Below are 22687 nucleotides of genomic sequence, written 5' to 3' on the forward strand. Positions count from 1 at the left end.
TGATCCCATTGGAAAAAAGAACTCTCCTTTTCACAAATGTTCCTGTCTGTCTTTTAACCTTCCCTCCCATCTACATGCCACTCTTCTGCTCCCTGATGTGGACAAATGTAGCCTCACATCTCTGATTTCATTAGCTTAACTGCATTAGGAACCTGTCTGTCTCCGTAATTTGCCTGAAGTAAATCCTCGTCAGAACATTTACAAGCCAGACGCACTTTCCACATCAAATGCAGACAGATTTTAATTTGGTTGAGGTTGCAGAGGGGGAGTAGCTAAGGCATAAAGCTAATTTGATATACTGTAGCTTTGAGTCTCCGACTACACAAACAAAGCTTCCATGTTGGGTTTAAACACTGGGGGGGGGTTGGTATATTGCTTTAGGATGCTGTGACAGGGTCACGCAGGCTCAGGTTTGAAATCATAACCTTCAGGTTGCGACACAAACATTATCACCCTTAGCCATGTTGTCACATAATTAATGTTCCTGTTGTGATCAGCGTAGTTAATTGGACTGAAGTGCATAAAGCAAATGTCTGGTGATGTCATATAAAAAGAGTAATGCTGAAAATTCCCAGGAAAATAAACTACTAGAACCAGCAGATGGCGCTGATTTATTTCCCCAATTCGTACATAATCATTTTCAAATCATGCAATGCCTGCCCAAACATGTGATATGACCAGGAAAAAAAAAGAAATTCTGTGTTCCAAACATTGCCTTAGCAAAATTTTTTTCGAAAAGTATTGCATTGAATTCCGAATGTGCGGGTTAAGATTTAATATTGCCGAGCTCAATCAATACGAAATGAAAAAAGGGTGAATAAGTTGAAGGATATCGCAAATTGTTAAAGCGAGGACACGCAATCACTCATCTTATTAACGTGACTCACTTTTCGTATTATAATTTGCCTCTCTTTCATTGTGCTCGCGTACAAAGTGAGAATCAGGCGCCCAATGTCAACCGGCTTTTGTCACAATAACGATAAGGTGAACATTTCGGAACATTTTATTTCAACAGCAGCCAATCCCTGCTCACTGAAAGGGCCATCAACTAAAAAAAATCAAAATAATTCAAGGAAATGGTGGAAATCCTCTTGACAGCCAGTAAATTCTATTTAGGAACTTGTGTTCTGGGTAAATTGGTCATTATGACCCTTTCATCCACTGATCAGGTTCCCTCTTTGCTCATCCCTGTAAAAAGGCTTTCTTTTGGCCCTCATCAATAGAACTTAGTGTCTCATAATCTTACTTAGCAGTGACTTATAGCTTGTTTTAATGGCGGTGTGGTCCGACAAGCCGGCAGTAAAGGAAGGGTTAAGGAAAAGGGTGGGACTTTGTCATTGGGTGCAGCAATCATCTCCTAACTCAATCATGAAGGCCACTTTGGAGGATAATTCAGCTTTAATGACAAGATACAAGATGATAGCGCACCTTTTCTTCCACATCAGAAATATTAAACAGAAAATTCATTTGTTTATTGTCATTTCACAGTCACAGTAAAACTACCGTAATTTCCGGACTATAAGCCGCGACTTTTTTCCAAAATTTTGAACCCTGCGGCTTATAGTCAGGTGCGGCTTATATAAGATTTTTGTCGTGATTTTTGTGATCACTTTTATACACTCGTAAAAAGGCTGTGGACCACTGTTGTGCGGTATCTTGAAGTAAAAAAAACAACAACAAAAATACTATTTTGAAACTCTACTATGGCTGCTGCTTATTCTGGCTGTGTTGCTTGTGACTATTATGAGCTTTAGTAGGAATGCACGCTAGGTGACCTGCGTCAAAGGGCTCTAAACCCTTTTTCATACTCTGCCATGTGACTCAGAGATTACCCAAAGCAGTGCCGCTGTTTGGACCATCTGCATTGTATTAAAACCCAATCAATCAGCATTTAAATTCAATTCTTCTGACATTTTGCTCACCAAAAACAAGTTGTAATGAATGTGAACTTTTAATGCATTTTATTCAGAAGGTTACTTTGAACCCTGAGGCTTAAATGGCGGCGCGGCGTATTTATGGATTTTTTTTCCCAGAACTTTAGCTGGTGCGGCTTATAGTCCGGTGCGGTTTATAGTCCGGAAATTACGGTGATATTTTTAAAAGCCGTCCTATCGAGATGGAGGTGCGTCTTTGTACGTATTTCAACACGTCAGTGCTTTACGTAAATTGCTCACTTCCTGCAGTTTTACATGAAGTGAAAACAGCCATTGTTCATTTCAAGACATTTCAACATCCTGCTCTTTGGCCTCCATTGTTCAGTTTGGCACAGACTGGTCATTATAAATGAACGGAATAGTCTGACAGTGAGGCCCTCGTTCAACACATGAAGCTGTCACACACGTACACGCATGAGGACTTTAGCCCTTAAGGGGGGGTGGGTGGTCAGAAACCCACCATTCTTCCTGACCTTTCACCCTTCCCTTGTTAAGCCGTTGATGCCAAAGACGGGCTCAGGAGGGAGCCGTCTTCCTCCCCGGCTCCCCTAACAGCGACATGTTGTACTTGGCCATGGCTAATGGCACACACACGGACACACACACACACGTAGGCACTTACAGTGGGTTTCCTTTTGTGCACAAGCTTTTGGGGGGGGGGGGTTGACAGCTCCTCAACACGCTCTTTGTACCATCCCCCAAGCGGTGGATTTTATTATCCATGCAAGTGAGTGCTTCTCCATCCAGACCAGACAGCTGCTACCATCTCTTCCTCATCTCAGCTTTCTCACCTGCCAGCCAATTTGAAGGCAACAAGACTTTGCACTTTGCGGCTTTGTCTAATTCACTCCATCTCTCTTGCCTTTCTCACACCCTTCCTCAATGAAGCCTTGACCCTCACATTCTACTTCCTTTTCCCAATGCGCTGGATTTTATAGGGGTCCAGAATTGATTCCTAACCCCTCCCTACTTTATTGGATAAAAGAGGTTGCCGGGCAAGTTAGGATGGAGGTTTATTAAGGACAAGCAAGAAGGGCAAAAGAGCAAGCCCGGACTGAGTGCTATTGGAATCCGAAAAGCCTTGTTGTTTTCCCCACTCGGCTGGTTACCATGGCACCAACGGGGTGCTAAAAGCACTCAAGGGGAAATCGAGGCTATGGAAAGGAGATATTCCGAGTAACACGGAGACAAAGAAAGACAGGGGTGATGGAGAGTTGAAGGAGAGAAGAGGTGAATGTATATTTAGGCTGTCACTCAGTGCTCAGCAAAGACGCACAATAAACACAGGTTGGCATTTGATAGAAGGTGACGGTCACCTTCTGCCTCGGGTCACGAGGACACGCTACGACCTGGTTTGAACGCCGACAAATACACACACGCTTATCTCTTGTTGATTAACCTCGCCGTAGTTTGCCAGAATCACAGATAATCAACTGCAATTATTCTCGGTGTTATTAAATGTTTTCCCTTGTGAAAGTTTCCTGCTATAGAGGCTCTTACTCGTTCCAGCAGGTAATTGATTTAAAAGCCTGTACAGATAAAAACACTAGCAGCAATGACAGAATACAAAGTACGGGAGCATTTTCGTTTGCTTTGCTTTTGTCACAAGGGCATTTTATTAAAATGATTAATTCTTTTTTTTTTGAAAGGAGGAAGAGGCGAGACGAACTCATGAGCAGAGAAATGAAAGGTTCGAGCCGGTGGGAAGAGCCGATTCCGCGTTGGACCATTCACCAGTGTTAAGTTTAGAGTGAGTGACCGCCATATTGTTTGCTGTATTTCTTATTATTTTAAAGGTCACAATTCAAAAGACAAATGTGCATTTATAAAATTACTCATTTTGAAAACAAAATTTAACCACAAGAGAATGACGAGAAAGGCTGCACGTGTTCATTTGTCTTTATCTGCACAAATTAACCCCCCCACCCATAGCGCCTCGTGATTTGCACATTTTTCAATTAGTCTGTTTTCGTTTCTAACTCCAATTTGATCTTAATCACTTAAATGGAGTCTCCATTCGAAGCCATCGGCAACCCCGAGTTTCACCGGGGTGACTTTTGTAATGGATGACTTTGCACCAACAGCTAATCTCTGCCTCTCATAAATTTCATCAACCAGTCATGTTGACCATGCCCACATTTCTATAATCACGTAATTTATGTGTTTTTTTTTTTTTTATTTCATGCATGTCTCTCTCCATACCCGCCCTCCCAATCCATCATTTTGCAGAGCCATGCTCAAGCCAGTTGAAGTGTCCAATAAAGGAGGGCCTCTGGGGATCCACGTGGTGCCATTCAGTTCACAAGACGTCAGGTACAAAAAGGGTTTTGAATTACTCTACGTCACTCAGACTATATACAATTACTTTAAACGTTACATTTCTCTGCCAAAAGACATTTCTTTTCCAACAATTTAGAGCTCTCCCATTGGGAAACAGAATAGATTCAAGTCATTTTACTCTTGACTGCACACTTTTTAAAGGCTTGTTATGTTTCTTTTCTATGCTAACCTTTGTCCTCAATCACAATAATATCTGCTGAGGCTTGAAGGTGAATCAGCTTTCTTTTGCCTTATTTATTTGATTTCTTTCTTTCCCACCAATACATAGTGACACTGACAGGACACGCTGTGTATCCAAGTTCATAGTTATTCCAGCAAAAAAAAAACAACAACATAAAGGACGGCGGACGCAGCCAAATGTAATCAAACTAAAAGCTTGCCTATAACACTAATCCACGCTGCTCGCCAAGGCAGCATCAAGGTGAATGTGACTACTCAGCTCCACGGAATGAGTTGGAAAGACAGAGCAAGGAGATGAAGTGGGATGACATTTGAAGTAGAAGGGGCGTGGCTATCAGGAAGATTGGATACATGGTATTCCGCCCGTGCCGCTAATCCCATCGCTGCACGTAAGCAAGTGTTGGGAAACTATATTTAGGTTTGATCGATTATCATTGGTGTCCTCAAAACCTGTGACACCTTGAAACCTCCTGCATGAGAGGAACAAAAAAAAACACATTATATATTCATGTCACGAGACGTTTGATGACCTTCAAATCATTTTATTAAAAACAAATGAGTCTTTCCGCTATTGGAATACTGATCAATGATCAAAGTCGCCTCTCTTTCTGCAAGTCATTAGAATTGTCCAATGATGTAATCTGCATGGAGGCAACATTGTTTTCAAGCTGCCAACATTTATTGAGATGAGGCGCAATCATGTCGGCTTCCGAGGCGACCACAATTACTCTTGTGTTCAACGCAGTTAAGATGACCTGACAATGTGGTATCAAACAGCGGGGGAAGACCATAGGACTTCTTCTGAGGCTTCATTTGGATTTAATGTAACTGTTTACCCCCATCGTGGGGATGAGATGAGTCTGCCATGTGAATGTGGATAACCATATTATAAAGGCAATTAGGGCAATGTTTTGTTTGGATGAAATGCTAAAGAGGTCTGAAAATCTGCCCTTGACATTAATCAGGGTCACGTTTTGAACAAGTGGCTGTTTATGAGTCCAGTGGAAGCTTAAGTCAAGTCAAGTCAAGTTAAGTTTATTTGTATAGCCCTAAATCACAAGCAGTTTCAAAGGGCTTCAAATAGATAAAAATTGACAATTATTCTCAAAACATCCCCTGATCTTAAGCTCCCAAAAGGGCAAGGAAAAACTAAAAAAAAAACTAAAAGGGGAAAATGAGAAACCTTGAGAAGGGACCACAGATGAAGAAAATTCCTATTCCAATATCAATATTGAATTAAACAAAAAAAAATATATTAAAAAAATGAATTTAGATATCTGTTTTCACTTCTTTCTTCATTTTTTCTTATTTATTAAATTTAGCTCACTTGTGTATTTATGTGGAAGAGGAATGCAAAACTAGAGGTAGCCTTTTAGTATGGATTGCTGAAATGGCACTGGCATGGGGAGCGCTTAGGTATTTATTACAGCATCAGCGTCTCTCGGCTTAAACTCCAGTGATGGCAAAATTCACTGTTCTCCTACAAGCCACGAGATTATCTCTTTTTTTGGGTTCCGATTGCCTCGCGAAAAGCTGCCCTGTTATTCGGCTAGGCCTGCAGACAGTGTGGGCGTCGCAACGATACAGGCTCGGCAAATTAGTCAGCAAAAAGAGAAATCTTGATATCGTTTACAAATGTTTTGTAAGTGCAAAATTAGATACTGTGTGGGATTTGTAATGTGATACATTTTTTCCTCCCATGCTGATTTCGCCCAGGGTAAAAAAACATAATAAGAAATTTATTTTTGATTATTATTCCTACTGTGCTTCTTCTAAAATACATTTTCCACATTATGCGTCTCCATGATCTGATCTACGATTTTTTTTTCCAGGACCCAAGGCTTGCTAGTCAAGCGCCTGGAGCGTGGCGGCAAAGCAGAGCAGGAACATCTCTTCCAGGAGAACGATTGCATCGTCAGAATAAACCAAGGCGATATACGGAATCTCCGCTTCGAACAGTAAGCGATATTTTTGGTGTCACTGACTTTGAAAAACTGTTTCCCGATTCTCGTCACTCCCAAACACACTTCACATTCGCATCAGGTTGTGTATGATTGTAATTGTACACCTCACTAAAGTGAAGAAGGTAAACTCACCCCCCCCCCTCCTTGCACAGCTCTCGGGTTCCCCTCCCTTGATTGTGTAGGGTAACAATTTAACAGGATCTTAACGTGATCTCAGCTGATTGTTTTGCTCGAGTAAATATTTGGATACACTTAATCTGACAGAATGATGTATCGATGGGGTAATTTGTCATTCAATCAAGCCGAGGTGGAGGCTGATTGCATTGCACGTGTGTGATGTCAACACGAGCATATATAGACACTCTTGCCCACTCAGTCATCATTCATGTTGTGGTGGTATTTTGAAATTTCCATATGAATAAAAATGGGAGGGACATTTGCATCTGTGTTTGAATGAAGGGCTGCCCTGCTGTGGTGGAGTCATTTTAGCAATGACATTGAGAGAGACCCGCTATGATATTCCTGCTATTGTGTGTGATGTAGACTTGCAACACACCAATCCCCCCCCCCATTGATGCACTTGCTCCTGACCAGCCTATCTATATGCTAAGTGCCACTGGCCAACCAGACTAAGCTATTTTTGTGCCTGGGAATAAGAATTAACATGTTTTTTTTGGATACTTGTGTTTTTATGTGTACATTATACAGAAAATTTTAGTAAGTAAAGGTTGGTGACCCCTGGACTGAACCCTAGATACTGGTCCAGGCTTAGCCCAACTCCCCTTATCTCCTCTTACCACACAGTACTTCTTCCCTCATCAGTTTCTATCTTCAGAGCTCTAATACATCATATTCTACTTGTCTCTCTTATCTTGTTCTAACAAATGCATTTCTGTCCACATGTGGTATTCCCTTCGTTTTTTGTCCACCGCACCAACCCCAGAGCTCAGAACATTTTCAGGCAGGCCATGGCTTCCTCCGCCATCCTTTTTCATGTGGTCCCAGCCGCCATGAAAAAGCAGTACGAGATACTGACGGCCAAGAGTGAACTCAGCTCGCCTCATTCTAGCAGAGTCCGCTTCAGCCAAGCCTCTCTACATTCGGGTGACAGGAGCAGCCTTGTCGGCGGGCGAACCTCTAGGTACGTGTCACAGTTGTGTATTTTACTGAAATACTATGTCAGATACTACCGTATTTTCCGCACTATAAGGCACACCGGATTATAAGGCACACCTTCAATGAATGGCCCATTTTAAAACTTTGTCCATGTATAAGATGTATCCATTTGGCCCGCGGGCCGGACTTTGGACACGCCTGCTGTAGTGGCTCAATATTGGTCCATATATAAGGCGCACCTGATTATAAGGCGCACTGTCGGCTTTTGAGAAAATTGGAGGTTTTTAGGTGCACCTTATAGTGCGGAAAATACGGTACTAATAAATCCCCTCAAGTATTTTGGAAATATTAACTTGCTTACACCCATTATGTAGTCAACAGGGGTCCCTGGCAGGGAGCACTCCAGAGCCAAGACGGAGATATGCCACACCAGCACAATCTTTGGTCTCCAGTACCTCGTCCGCCTCCTCCCCCTCCCTGCAGCGGAGAATAAGCTCAACGCAGTCCAGCAGCTCCTACACTAAACGCAACGGCCGAAGATTCACTATCCAGCTGAAGAAAGGTCAGAAATGACAAGTTAATATAAGAGATGGTATCATACTTGCGCAACATTTGGCCTAAAAACATCCATTATATTAAATATTAAATATAATATATGGAGTAAAAAATGAATTCACTTTCATGTTAAATAAAAATAATAAATAAAAAAATAGGAACATACATTTCCGTGTTATTTCAAAGGGGCTTGCTTGAAAAGATGCCCTCATTTTAAAGTTTTAAAAATTATATTATGCCCCAAGATATAATATATGGAGTAAAAAACAAATTTACTTTCATTTTGAATAAATACAAATAATAAATAAAAAAATAGGTACATACATATCCGTATTTTTTCAAAGGGGCTTGCTTGAATAGATGTCCTCATTTTCAAAGTTCAAGCCATTTGTTAACTCCAAATGGGCTGTAATTATTTCCCACATGTTACCGAAATTGTAAAATTAGCTTAGATTGGACCGGGCTGTTTTCACAGTAATTACAGTCCCAATGGTAATGCACTTCTAAACAAGCCATAGTTTTTTGCCATTGACTTTTTGCTCCAAGTACTAAAACAGTAAGCGCGGGTCTCGCTTGGTCGACATGAAAAAGGAAATAGCTTTCACCGTAGCAGACATGTCCATGTTGGATTGTTGGCACACCTGCATAAATCTAATTTAAGATCTGTAAAATCTTTTAATCTGAATGCATTTTCTAGATAGACCATGAAACAGCTACTACTTATTTTTTGGAAGCAATAAGCTGAAATTTAGACCTTCTTAAGCACTTTCAATCTGTTTGATGCCTTAAAAAAGTTGCCAGCCTTCAGTTCCTCCGCGCTCCGGCTTCATCAACACAATCACTGTCAGCCAAACCGTTGACAGGTCGACTGCAAGGGAGTCGAACTTGGGAAACTAGGTCATGATGGACTATCAGAGGTGCTGACAGCTCTGCGAAATGAGCAAGTACTTTGATGCGAATGCTAATGTTAGCATCCGAAATAGTCCCACTGAGACCATAGTAAGCACTTTTGAATGACGGTAAAAATGCAGACCACTAGATAATGCAGGGTAGAATCTATCCCGAGAAATAGTTAATTATTCTTCTGGGGATGGTATGTTGAATTCTTACATAATTTCATTAAAACCAGTTGAAAGTGTTTAATGCAAATATTATCAAAATGAATAGGGGGAAAAAAAATGGAGTTCTCATTATCCGTATTTTGGAGCTCACATAAATATCTTTCAGGTCAGATTTATAATGAGGCAAAAAAAAAATGCAATTATGAATCTACCAGATGACATTTGGACAACTTTTTGATGGTATTGACAAATTCTTGTCTCCTCTGCAGGAAAGGTCAGGTCACATGACTTCTGAGTTATCAGTTATTGTATTTACCCATTTGACCCTAGACCACCAATTCATATTCATTTGCTGAATCTTAAAGGTCACCGTCCTGAAACCAAAAGAGGCTTTGTATAGAATCGAGCTCAATCACAAAACTTTAATAAAAATAAAATAAAATAAAAAAAACACTGTATGAATTGTAAAGAGAGGAACACGGAATACTGTCTTTTTTTTTTAACAGATTATTTGCATATGCTGGAAAGCGTAAAGTGAAAAAAAGCAGCTTATTTTATTCGAATAATGGATTGAAGAAACTTTTGTTTCAGTAAATCCTCTTTGCATATTCAACATTACGTATAATACAGCAGTATCTCACAATGTCGCTTAAATTATATTGAGTTAGATTATACTTTTTATTCAATTACATTTTTGTAGATTTAAGTATGGTTCTAGAATAATAATTGCTATTCCGATTTGTGTCAATTCCTAAATATTCCTTTAGGTCCAGAAGGTCTTGGGTTCAGCATCACCTCCAGAGATGTTCCCATTGGTGGCAGTGCCCCCATCGTTGTTAAAAATATTCTGCCTCGTGGAGCCGCCATCCAAGACGGGAGACTAAAAGCTGGAGACCGTCTCCTGGAGGTAGGAATCTTAAAACAGTTATAGCCCTCCCTATATATTATTCAGAAGATATGTATGTTATTACAAAGATGAAATGTGCTTTTATAGTTTTGGATTTGTTCCAAATGATGAGTATTAATGTCTTCCCTATGGCTTTCATTTTATTTCTTGGCAGCTCCAACCTTAAATTAAAATGGGCAATGACAGATTAAGTTTAAAACGGGTCTAGTCATCATTCAATTTGACCCCAAATGTTTTGGAGTTATATGTCTGTCCTCCAGTGTGTGTTCATTAATAAGTAATACGTGCGATGCAGGTCGGTGGAGTCGACTTGAATGGTAAGACTCAAGAAGAGGTGGTGGCTTTGCTCCGAGCCGCACCTATGGGCGGGGCAGTGAATCTGTTGGTGAGTCGCCAGCAGGACCCTCGGCTGCCTCGAGAAGTGGTCAGTACCAAGACAAAAACATAACAATTTATTACTAGCGTATTTTCCGGACTATAAGGCGCACCTAAAATGTTCTCAAAAGCCGGCAGTGTGCCTTATAGTCCGGTGCGCCTTATATATGGACCAAATTCCTAAATTTAAACTAGCCCGAAGCATTTTGTCATGAAATCAATCATAAGTGACCCGCTGAAGACTATGAATCATGAATCAAAAAGACTATGGATCATTATTTTGTGATTATAAAGTAATTTGTTGCATCTGAAGTTGAAATAAAAAAGATAAAATGGAGAATGATTTGATTTGGATTCAAAATCTGACATGATGCATTAATGGTGCGCCTTATAGTCCGGTGCGCCTTATATAAGGAGAAAGTTTTAAAATGGGCCATTCATTGAAGGTGCGCCTTATAGTCCGGAAAATACGGTAGTCTCAATGGTTTCTAAATTGACTGGGCCTATTTGTTGAAATATGCTGATGTGAGAAGTTCAGTACTGTACTAGCCATACATAGAGTCACATGACACGGGCAGACTCTCCACATGCAGGATCCACGCAGGGTGACTTTGGCTGTCACACACCAGATGGTGAGGCTACTGCCCTCGTCCATTTTGGCCTCCACGGCTCTGACAGCAGGCTCCGTTGTCAGAGCACCTTGGCAGACTGGAGGCCCCTTGTGCCACAACCTCACTCCCACGCTACACTCAGCCTAGCTGTACTAAATCAGATCCATTTCCCAATTTGGTCAGTTTAGTTTGATAAGAATGCATTCCAGAAATACAAATGTCATCTCATGAACTAGATGCACAACTGTTAATTTCCGCAACGGAGACTCCCCACACTTCACTTTCTCTTCCACTTGTATTTCTAAATTTATTATTATTATGAAAGGAATCAAAACAACGTCACTTCATAAGTGGATTGGAACTGTGTGAGTGTGGCTGTTTTGCTCCCCCGAGCTCCTCAGGCATGAACGAATGAGAGTCGCTGTCATGGAAAAGACAGCCGAATAATCTCTTCGGTCTTTGTTTTCTCTTAGCCAACTTTTCCAAGCTGAGCTCGACTGTGAGTTATATTTTTCATTACTTTCCTCAGGAGATTTGTCTTTTCTTCCGCTCACCCTCCCCGTTATTTGCCGTCTCGCTTTCTGTTACACATTCCCCGCCACTGCTTTCACAAATCTCAATAATCCCTACAAGTATGTTCATAAAAATCAGATAAGGAGGCCAAAGCCCTGTCAGTGACAGTTATTGCAAAAAATGGTGCAAAAGCATAGTGGGTAATTGCTATCTGTGTGTGTGTGGCTGTGTGTGAGAGAGAAAGCAATTATCTTTTAAATTGTAGCGTGCGTTTAGCTCACACACACACTTGTTTGGTTTGCTTTTGTCTGATTGACACATAGCCGCTTATGCTAAATGTCAAATCCACGGGGGATATTCTCATTTATCACTTCATGTCAGTCCTGTTTACATTTTTGTTGAAGATCCATTCAGTTTAAGCATTTTTTACACTTCAACTTTGAAACATAGTATTAACTTTATTCTATTTTGCACGATCACCCAGCTTGCCGATGGCGTCTGTACTAAACAGATTTTCGACCCTACCACAGATTGCAAAAAAAACTCAATATGAGTTTGATGAGTCATGTGCTGCTGTTCCTCCTCACTCTTACATCATTCAAGAGCCCACATCACTTATTTTTTTTTTTTTAAAACACATTCAGCGAACAATCAGGCTTGACGAGCCCGTGTCCTAAAAGTGCGGTCCGCATAAGAGCAATTAAACAGTACATTAAAAGGCCCTTTAATGATCATATCACACTTGTCACTGATCCATTAGTAGCTATATCTGCCAAGCAATGAGAATCTTAATTGCACAATTAATATCATCTTCTGTTTGATGTGACAGATGAATTTATGGCCTCTGCCAATGGCGGGGATGCGGCAGACAAACGCATGACAGCCATGCTGATAATTATAGCCGGCTAATGGCCCGTTTCGTAAGCGCCGACCCTGGTGGCCTGGTTTAAAATCTCTCCATAGTATGGCTTAACAGCTGCATAGTGATCGAGGACGATCGTTGCAATAAATAATCGTAAATTAACCTTTTTTTTCTCTTAGTCACGTAAATTGCTGGAAATAGAAGAGTCACAAATGGTGTAAGGGTGTAAAATTGTGTAAAATTGAATGTTAGGGTTCTTTTTCATCAATAATGGCGAGTGCTGATTTTTGTCTCCTGTGTTTATAATCGTTTCTCTGACTAAATTGATCCTCAAGGTTGTACAACTCGTGGTTGTCATATAAGAGGTGGAAGACAAATGATCCAGATATGTATTGACTTCAGTTCACTCATCATTTTCTCAAGGGCAACGTTATCGTCGTGGCTGTCATCGAGGTTTCATTTTGGGAATTAAAAAAAAACTCTGAGCAAGAGAAAAAAAATATATCATAAAATTAGATTTGGAAATATATTTTGATTTAATGTAAAGTTAAACTTGTTACTTTTACAGTACAAAGGATGAGATGGTGATAAGTGGAACTAACTTGAGATAATGCTGCCGTGAAAAAAAAAAAAAAAAGCAAACACATCTTTAGTGTTAATATAATTAAATGAGACTTACTGCCGAGCAATGCTTCTTGCCTCAGTGTTCTTGTTAATTAAGTGATAGAGCCAGAACATTTATTTTCTCTTCCCGACTGCTGAATAAATCAATGTGCTTTCCAAAAAAAAAAAAAAAAAACTTAAAGAATAAGACATCACTTAGTCAAATTAGAAATTAACCGCAGTTTAAAACCGGGAATGTTAACTTCGATGAGCAAAGCAATGTGACTTGATGTTGAAACTTTGTGCGATGAAACAAAAATTAGCTCCCCGCTGTTTTATTATCTGTGAAGCCTCCACTGCCGAATTGTTTCTTCTACTTCATCCCGGCAACGTAATCAAAGTATAGCGCTGCAAATCACACGTTGTCATCATCGCAGATAATCCGTCCAAGTGCTGTTGAAGACAATACCGCCGCGCCGAATGATTTCCGAGCGCTAAGAGTCGACGCCACCTGTTTTCATTTTGCACTTTTCACCAGCTGTTCCCATAATTATGTTTGCTGTCAGTGCAAAGAATGGCAGATAGCATCGTCCCATGCTGACAAACAAGCTTGTTAAAGGCCACTTGTGGCGACACTTTTTTTTTTTTTTTTTCCCAGAAGAGGATACAGTGTGTTTCAACAACACATAATATATTGCTGTTGGAAAGTAGCAAAGCCACTCTCGGCCAAGTTTGAACATACGTGTTGGGGTTAACATACAAAGAGCACGGGAAAAAAATTCTATTCCACATTGCCTTCAACCTTGAAATCTCCTAGCTTGTTGCCGTCATTCTCCCAAAGCCTCCACTGTCTTGCATTTATTTATATTTTTTTACATATTATCTCAACCCTTTGTCACCAAATATTACACCGCCGGAAGGAATTTGTGTGACAATACTCATGGCACATTTTGCAATTACACCCATGACTGACTTCTTTTAGCCTCTTTGAATTTATTTCCAATGACCTTTATGTCACCAAATTAGGCCAAGTGTGGAGAGAAGTTTCCAGCAGTGTTAATTGTTTTAGGCATTGAGGTGCAGAGAACTCTGATTTATGTGTGAAAAGAACTAATTGTGATTCATTTGCCTGTTTCCCCCTCCCCCCTCCTCCAAGTCGCTTTTTACTTCCTCACACCTGTTCGGCGTACCTTCCTTGTTCGCATGTGACGAGTGAAGTCGGGTGGAAAGAAAATCAAAAGGCCAATTAAGCAGAGAAAGGTGGTGGGGGCGGCCTTTTTTTTTTTTTTTTTCTAGAACGACATTTTCTTGCATTTGCCCCTCTTTGTTCGAACACGAATGACACTGAAGATGATCAAAATCGGTAAAGAAAGTTTCTGCATGAACATGTGTATGGATTTTCCCGTCTTTTGGACTACGAGTCTGACTCTTGGTATTTAGAAGACAGTCCTGATTAATTTTAACCACAACCAGCATCTTTGCAGCATAACCTTCACCCCACCCTAAAATGAGTCGATCCATGTCCAGACTGTCAAGCAATAACTTGGAATCGTATCCAGGTTTGAGCCGACTTGAATCGACGCAACAGGCCCTGTCAGGCAGCCTGACATACTCATTCTAGCCTAGCAGCACTTTTTCCTGTCTAATGAAAATGTTTCACCGCTCTCTCATCCTTCTGCTATTCCCGGAACACTGCTCTGAGTGGGCGGTTATTCTGTCATCATTGTGGACGGAGTGTGCTTTCAAGCGCTCGCACACCTTCAACACGCCGATTGCCATGACGTTTTATTTAATCGTTATCTAAAAGGGGATGCTTTTATCTATGTTGATAAATTGATTAATAATGATTATTATAATAATACAGAGGGCTATCGGGTGTTTTTGTTGCTACTTTGAATGCACCACTGCATCCTAATAACTCCTCAGCCCATAGAGGAAAAAAAAAAAAAAAAAAGAGACACCTTCTGCTCGGTTTTTCCTCGTCCCCGTGCTTGACACTTTATCCAAGCAGCTGTGAGGAGCACACACCTGGCGGCTATCCATCTGGCTGTGTGTGTGAGTTGGATGTGTGTGTGCTGATCCCGGTCCATTTAAATAGGTCTTGGAGTCAGGTCTCTGGGGTTGATTGCGCCCACTGCCATTAATCTTCAAATGGACTTTATCTGGCCCATCGTAACATTCCAGAACTTCTCTCATGCAAACAGGGAACATGCAGTGCACTTTACAACTCCACAATCGGGACTATTTTTGGCCTGATTTTGTTTCTTCTCGAGCAGGGCTACCAAATGCCCTCACAAAATATTTAAGATCAATTACGATGAAGTTTTTTTTTCAATTTCTACAGCAACTCGGGGAAGACGACCTGGTGTTGACCCCTGACGGTACACGGGAGTTCATGACCTTTGAGATCCCACTCAATGACTCCGGTTCAGCGGGCCTTGGGGTTAGCGTCAAGGGTAACAGATCCAAGGAGAGTCACGCCGACTTGGGCATTTTTGTCAAATCCATCATCAATGGAGGTGCTGCTAGCAAGGCGAGTTACATCTTTCCTCCTTTACTTTGTTAGTGATGAGATTTAACATTAATCTGGTGGCTGTTTATATTTATCTACAGGACGGGCGTCTGCGTATAAATGATCAACTCATCGCTGTCAATGGGGAGTCGCTGCTTGAGAATACCAATCAGGAAGCGATGGAAACGCTACGCAAATCCATGTCAGTCGAAGGCAACAAACGAGGAATGATCCAGCTCATTGTAGCCCGGCGGGTGGCCCAAAACGCAGAGGTAGATAACAAACCACAATAACTTGAATGGCTGCTTGTCTAATTTCTCCCAAAAAACTGTTCAGAAATTTGTGGAAACGAGAAGAGTTGCTGTTTCCGCCGCATGTTTCCTTCTTTAACCCTTAATCCATCTCACTGTCGATTTGAGAGCTGTGAAATAACTAAGGGATAACTTAAATGTGGTGGCCCCAAAACCATGCAAATCTTCAAACATTTTCATTTCCTGTGCGAGATAGGCGATAGCGGCTCGCATTTATTTCCATCCTTGGTGCGATTTACTTGGGCCATAGCCGGCCTTTGATCTGATATCTTAAGAAACCCTTTGCTGAGTTATGATTGACAGTTTTGCTAAAAAAAAAACTGCCTGATAGACCGATAAAGGAATTTATATTCCACCTAGGTTTGAGATTGGTATTGGCAAATGGTTCAGAATATTGGCAGGAAGGTTTAGAGTAGAAAAATAAATTCTTTATTGTGTTGTCTTATAAACAATACACACAAAACAATATCAAGGTTGGTGTTCAATCTTACATTTACTTCTGCATATCCTGATGCTTCTGCCAAAAGCTTTGTGCCCGTAATCAGTTTGTGCAGCGGGCACATTAGAATTTGTCCATTAAAATCCAATTAGAAGACAACCACACACAGGAAGCGAGTGTTCCTGAAAGGTAATTTGAATAGATGCCATTTTATATTTTTCATTATGCTCAGGAGTAGCAGGAAAATGAGTTTATAAAGAATCTAAGACCGTAGGTGAACCCCAAATAAGAAAACAAGACTTCTTCTAACAAGCAACATCCCCATTCTGGCCAGGCAGACCAGCACCAGTTTGCCACTGTCACCCAGCAGAATGGGACTGAGCACTGGAGGCCACCATTGAAATGAATCAGATCCATCACTGTCTGCAGGGGATGGGGAGCCAAGCCGCATGGGCTAATGCATCAGAGGGGCGGGGGGGGGGGGACCTTCCACGGGTGCGGCACATCCAGGCTGCTTCGTCCCATGAAAATTACACTGATTTCATCATTGCTCCGTCCCGCAGGCTGAACATATTTCTAGAACAGAGCAGCGGAACATATCTTTTGAGTTATTTATTTTTTTCAGTAGAATAGTTATTCCTGAACTAACCAATGATAAATAATAATCACAATTAGCCCATATTCATTCTTTTTTTTTTCTTTATAATCTGTTTTTATTTCTGTCACTGTGTCCTACACACAAGGGCACAGACACACACTTTCATCTAGATCTTCACCAGAACAATGATTTCCTTTCTTCAGGCGCATCTTTGAAAAAGTATCGTTCTGCCCCAGATAGTCAAAGAAGACGATTGGTCACTGACAATTTGTTTGAAGAATGGTAATTGGATGACTGCGTCCTCATACGGACTAATTTTAGTTCCATTAATGTTTGGTCACGTGTGTAATGTTAAATCACAATTTCACAATTCAGAAGAAGCAATTTCAGTTCCATTTATTGGAATGCCGTGCTGCTTTTATGTTACAACTTCCATGAAAAACTCACTGATCTTTTATTTTTTTTTTAAACGTTTTGACTCAGTTCAGCATAATTATTACTTGCTCCTCAAAAGATATCATAGCAGACCGAGACTGAAATTACACGGACATCAGTATGTATTTTTGAATCCACTTATTTTTTCTTTTCTGGACAAGTTTTGTTGCTGGTAAAAGATCCTACAAAAAAGGAAAAAAAAATGTTTTTCCTCAATCTTTTAGAGATCTTTCAAGTTTGTCTCGTCAGCCAGCTTGTTTGTAACACAGTCCGATAGCCTTGGAGTCAGTCAGGGAACATTTATGTAAAGAGACAAGGCGGAAGGAAGTTGCTGGGCCTAACAAAAGACGTACCTTCGGCCGAGAAGCTGATCGATAAATCCTGGAGAGAGCTTTCAATCCAAACCCCAGCCTAGTAATTTATGGTTTTATTAATATTGACCTGACCACTGCTACCGGAGAACTTAAAACCCCGAGATGCTGTCTAACAAAAAAAACAAAATTCCTTATTTGTGTAAAATCGTGTGAAAGCTATCCTAAGTGGTGGATTCTGGGAAATGCAGTTTACTTTATCGCGGTAACATTATTGTAGCAAGCAGAGGAAGCAAAGTAGCCGAAATGCAATTCTTGTGCCGCCCGCCCCTCGAATTCCCAGCCTGCTCTCGGAGGACTAACTCATTTAGGAGAAGCAGGGGAAACTCAATAGGACCAATTGAGAAATAATATATTGAATCTGGTGGTTAAGTGGGCTTCTTGGCCCCAGTGTAGGACTACAATGGTGACATTTTAGTATCTGATAACATACTGTAGCCAACATGGTCCGTAGATTCTACATGAAAACATATATTTGCGAAACTTAAATGTTGTCTGTCATTAATTCCTTCGACGCAGATCATTTCTACTTTTAGTGGATGGTTGTTTTGGTTTGTGCAAACGGAAGTTTATCTAAGAAGGGATAAAAGTCAGGTTTCTGCCTGTAGCGATGTGGCTTGTGGCAAGATGCGCCATCTTAAGACTGTAATTACAGCATTATGGTAGAGGTGACTGGATTAGGGCGATGGCAAGAGGGTGACGCTCGGATAGAAGGCCAGTAAATGGCAACAGACTTGACATTATTAGCCTTAGGTGACAGTTTAAGACTCTCTGTCAACACTCCGCCTCACTCCAAGTGAAGGTCAGGGAGATGCTGACAGAGTGGCCAAAGCAATTTGTACATGACTTTGCATTACTCCGAATATTATCCTGGAAAATAAAAGAAGCACAGTGACATTTTTTTTCCCGCAGTCTATCGGTTAATCCACTCTGAAAACAACTAGATTAGTGCAGATTAAACACTTGCTGAGGTGATACGAACCGATTAGAAGGAAATCTTAAACAACAAAAAGTCTTTGATCAACTCCAGGGATTAAATCAACAAACCCTTCAAACTACACCGATAGTTTTTTGTTTGGCAACACAGACCAACCGGGTTTAGATTTTAATGAGGCGCCCTGGATGAACCTCCAGCAATACAAAGCCAAGTTTCTGACAACCAATGGGGAACTCAACCTCTGCTGTTCACGTGACATATTTTGATTCTAGTGTTTACTGACCATCCCCACCTACCAATGCAGCCCCAAAAATAAAGAGAAAAACATTCCATTTTCTGCAAACAACCTCTCTGGGGCTGGAACTTGTGGCTAATTGATGTTTGCGCTAAATAATGCAATCGTTGAAGGGGTCCTCTTGGAGGAGACCTAAATGTTTGATTGCTACTCTGGCATAGTAATGATTGCAATCTCGGGATTTGAATCGCAACCGTTGAGGGCCACGTATTTACAACCCACCTTCATTGGTGATTATATTAAATATGCGTTGACCCAGGAATTCATTTCATGCACACAAACCATGCTTTCATCAATGGTGTTCAGCTAAAGTGCTGCTTTTTCAACCTTATATAAACCACTCCCTTTTATTAAAAATCCAATAAATCTCAGTTGGCTTGTATGCATCTCCAGTCGCCAGGCCGGTTTTCCCTTGAGAATCGAACATGGCAGCACTCATGATTTAGAAGAAGCTCAGATCATGCAAATCACAGCTTTCATTGCTGTCTTTGCCAAAGATTGCCTTTCTTGATTTTTCTGCCGTCATGGTTTCTGTCTGTTGCTGTTGTCTGTCTTGGCCGGACGCCAGAAGAGAAATGTTGGACATCAATACGGTATTATCTAGAGACTCTTGGTTCAAAGCATGCTTGATTTATAGAGTCAAACTGATCTAGAGTATCAGATGGTTCTATCTAGGGACTTTTTTAGACCACATGAAACACAAAAAAATGTCAGACTGTCATCGTCTTTATTTAATCAAACTTGATATTAGTATTTGTTGAAGATGACTCACTCTACCAATAGACCGCTAAACACAAGGCTCAACCTCTCCTTATTTTTCAGTGAGGTAACTAGCAAGCGGCCACAACAAATGTCACCCCTTTCCGGATTTATCGTTTGCAACAGCTGCCAATCAGCCCATGGGAAATCCATGGAGTTTTTATCGGCTTTTGGCCAGCTTAATTCACGGCAGGAACCATTTCGCACTGCTGAGACAAGAAATACTGACGCGAGCTGAGATCGGTCGCTCTAACATGAGCACCATGATGTGTTTAGATTAGATATAACTTTTTTAATTGTGCTGCTGTTTTGGTTAGCGCAGTGCCAGGATGGATTCTTATACTTGCTATCCTCAGTTATACTTCATACTCTCTGATTTTTTTGTTTTTTATAGCAAGGTCCTGGCGGCCCAGCAATGCCAGGCCGTCCTGTCAACCTTCAAAATAACCATGAGCGCCGGATCTCCCATTCCTTTTATGAAAGCATTGAGAACTTTGACAACATCTCCACACCACTTGGAAATTCAGTTGGACGCATCGGTAAGTTATAATCAAGTGAAATCATTTTTTTCTGTAGTTTATCAGCTTCCATGACAATCCATGCTAAGAAATCCTCCAGAATGTTCTCACATACCATACGCCCTAAAGGTACTCACCACGTTTCACCATCCCAGGCCCGAAGGGATTAGCGTCATGGCTAATCTCCCCTGCGTTCACTCCACTGCAGACTGGTTTCACTCAAGCCAATCCCCAATCTAGCCAGCTGACATCAACTGGCTGACATCTTAGCTCTTTGGCTGATTTGGAATTGGCAATTCAATCCACCACCAGTCACTGCTGTCATCTCACTATCGATGTGCCTTTCCCGTGCATGCACACCAGCCAAAGAGTTGAGGGAGGGGTCTGTTTTTAATGGATGATGGAATGAAGTCATTTTTCATCTAACCTCGCCGTCCTCAAATTATGCTTTCCATTGTCGGGTTTTTCATAGAATATAATTTACATTCCCCTCCCGCCTTCTTTCATCTGTTTTTGTTCCATTCCGGCTTGAGCCCCTCTAGAGGCACTTGACTTTTCGAAAGCTACGCTCGTGACATTGTCATCAGTCGATGATCTTCACCTTTTCGCCATCCCGCCCTTCTCATTTGTACGCCGACCGCACGCGCAAGTTCAGTCAGAGTGGTGCCACTCTGCCACTGGTGATAGGAGATCAGAGAGTGTGTCAGACAGAATCTTCTGATGGCTAATTAAGCCTCCAGATCAATGGGCCTGACATTGACTCCACACCTTTGACACCCCATTTCGTTTTTTTTCCTCGTCTTTCATCTGGTAAATAAATCAAATACATCCAAATTGATTGGGTTTTCTTCTCAGTCGAGTTATTTATTCCACTGGCTGTTCTGACACAGTCTTGTGCGAACGGCGCTGTGATCAAAAGCGCCAACCGCGGGCACTCTGTGGGTAGTAAAAAAAAAGTTTCTCTTCATCCGAAAACTTCAAGGGTTCCCTACGTTCATCTCATCCTGCAGACTCGCAGTCAAATGGGTCAAGTGGAAAAGTTTGGAGAATACGGATGTGTGTTAAAGCTGTAAAGTTCACACGGCGTCTTGGATCTGTGACTTTTCTGACTGCGAGCGAAAATGTCAGACTGGTTCCTTTGTCTTCAGGCTTCCTCTGAGCCTTGTACTCGTTAACCCGTGTCGACTGGTTATGACAGGCCGTCTTTGCTCCGCCGTTATAATTTATGCTTCGGTCGGGAGGAGGATTCCAAAGCAACATTTTGACAGACAAACAATTGACGTGACACATTGATGAAGAAAGAAGTTTTGTACAGAGCCTTGGAATTCAAATGTGTATAATGCGGTTTGATGTGTGGGCGAGGGTTGTTAAGGTGTGGCTTTTCCAGGGTCAGGGGTCACAGCCGCTGAGCCCTGACTGACAGCTTGATGATGAATTGGTAAATGATTATCACAGAGGCTGGACACTGGATCATATTCATGCGGTCTAGACTGTGTAGGAAGAAGAAAACTGTGATTAGGGTTAGGGATTTTTTTTTTTTTTTTTCTGGCATAATATTATTCATGTCGCGCTTTTGAAGTTGGTTACTTTCCGTACAATATTCTGTTTAATTCATATAATAACAGTCTGACATGACACTTGAGCCAGATGCTGTTATTGATTGCGGTGTAACTCAGCCTTGATCTTTGCTGAGGGGTTTTGGCTTGTCATTCATTCCCTCTGCGTGTGCATTTTTGTGTGTGTTGTGACTCCGAACCACATTTCGATATTAATGGTCAGAGGCGATCCAATTCTTCAGCAAAGCATGCCGCGCTACGATATTGTCAGGGTTGTCGTCACACATGCAGAAAGCTCCAGGCTGAATCCAGAACTAGCAGGGGGTGAAGTGCAGTACGTTCTGCTCCACTCCCGGCTCAAATTAAATGGGTTTGTGACAATTTAGTTCTATTCCTTCTTTCTAACCACCCAGCCTTTTGCTTTAGGGGAGTGAAAGGACGGGATTTTTTTTTTCCCTCATAGAGAAAACAGAACAAAATAGGGTTTGTGGAGAAGAACTGTGAAGTGGAGTGAAATTTCCAGCGTGTGCACAGTGTGGTGCAAAGGTTGTTATCACACCCGGGTTTTACCTTCCGTTCTGTCTGACTGAAAAATGCTGCTGGGTGTCAAGTCCACATGCTGGGGTGCAAATTGAAGCCCGCGATCCAACACTGGCTGTTAATGTGACCATTTGGCCAAGCTTCCCAAGCAGGTGGGGTGTGGGCGGATAAGGAGGAGCTGTAGGTGGCATGAAGATGAATGAAAAGTCATCTTGGCTAACAGGAAAGAACATCTTGTGATGTGTGGGAAAAAAAAAGTCACTCAACTAAAGTTGCATTGATGACAGACTCCCAAGTCGCACGTCATTAGTTTTCACCAGTGTGTACTTAGCGGAATTACCCATTCCATAAAAGACTGATCGTCAAGTGTGATCAATAGGTGCCCAAGATGAATA

At 41.4% G+C, this 22687-nt stretch overlaps 1 protein-coding gene across 3 annotated transcripts in view; it reads left to right on the forward strand.

Annotated features, from left to right (window-relative positions):
- The window catches only part of LOC125985892 (partitioning defective 3 homolog), a 125460-nt gene that overhangs the window by 46251 nt on the left and 56522 nt on the right, over positions 1–22687 (forward strand). For all 3 annotated transcript variants that reach the window (XM_049749132.2, XM_049749130.2, XM_049749131.2), the window contains exons 6-15: positions 3584–3684; positions 4164–4247; positions 6287–6412; positions 7362–7559; positions 7909–8096; positions 9918–10057; positions 10353–10481; positions 15366–15554; positions 15635–15805; positions 20073–20217. In XM_049749132.2, the coding sequence (XP_049605089.1) occupies positions 3584–3684; positions 4164–4247; positions 6287–6412; positions 7362–7559; positions 7909–8096; positions 9918–10057; positions 10353–10481; positions 15366–15554; positions 15635–15805; positions 20073–20217 (1471 nt within the window). The remainder of the gene's footprint in view (positions 1–3583; positions 3685–4163; positions 4248–6286; positions 6413–7361; positions 7560–7908; positions 8097–9917; positions 10058–10352; positions 10482–15365; positions 15555–15634; positions 15806–20072; positions 20218–22687) is intronic.

Source organism: Syngnathus scovelli, chromosome 18, assembly GCF_024217435.2.
Source record: "Syngnathus scovelli strain Florida chromosome 18, RoL_Ssco_1.2, whole genome shotgun sequence".
Classification (NCBI taxonomy): Eukaryota; Metazoa; Chordata; class Actinopteri; order Syngnathiformes; family Syngnathidae; genus Syngnathus; species Syngnathus scovelli.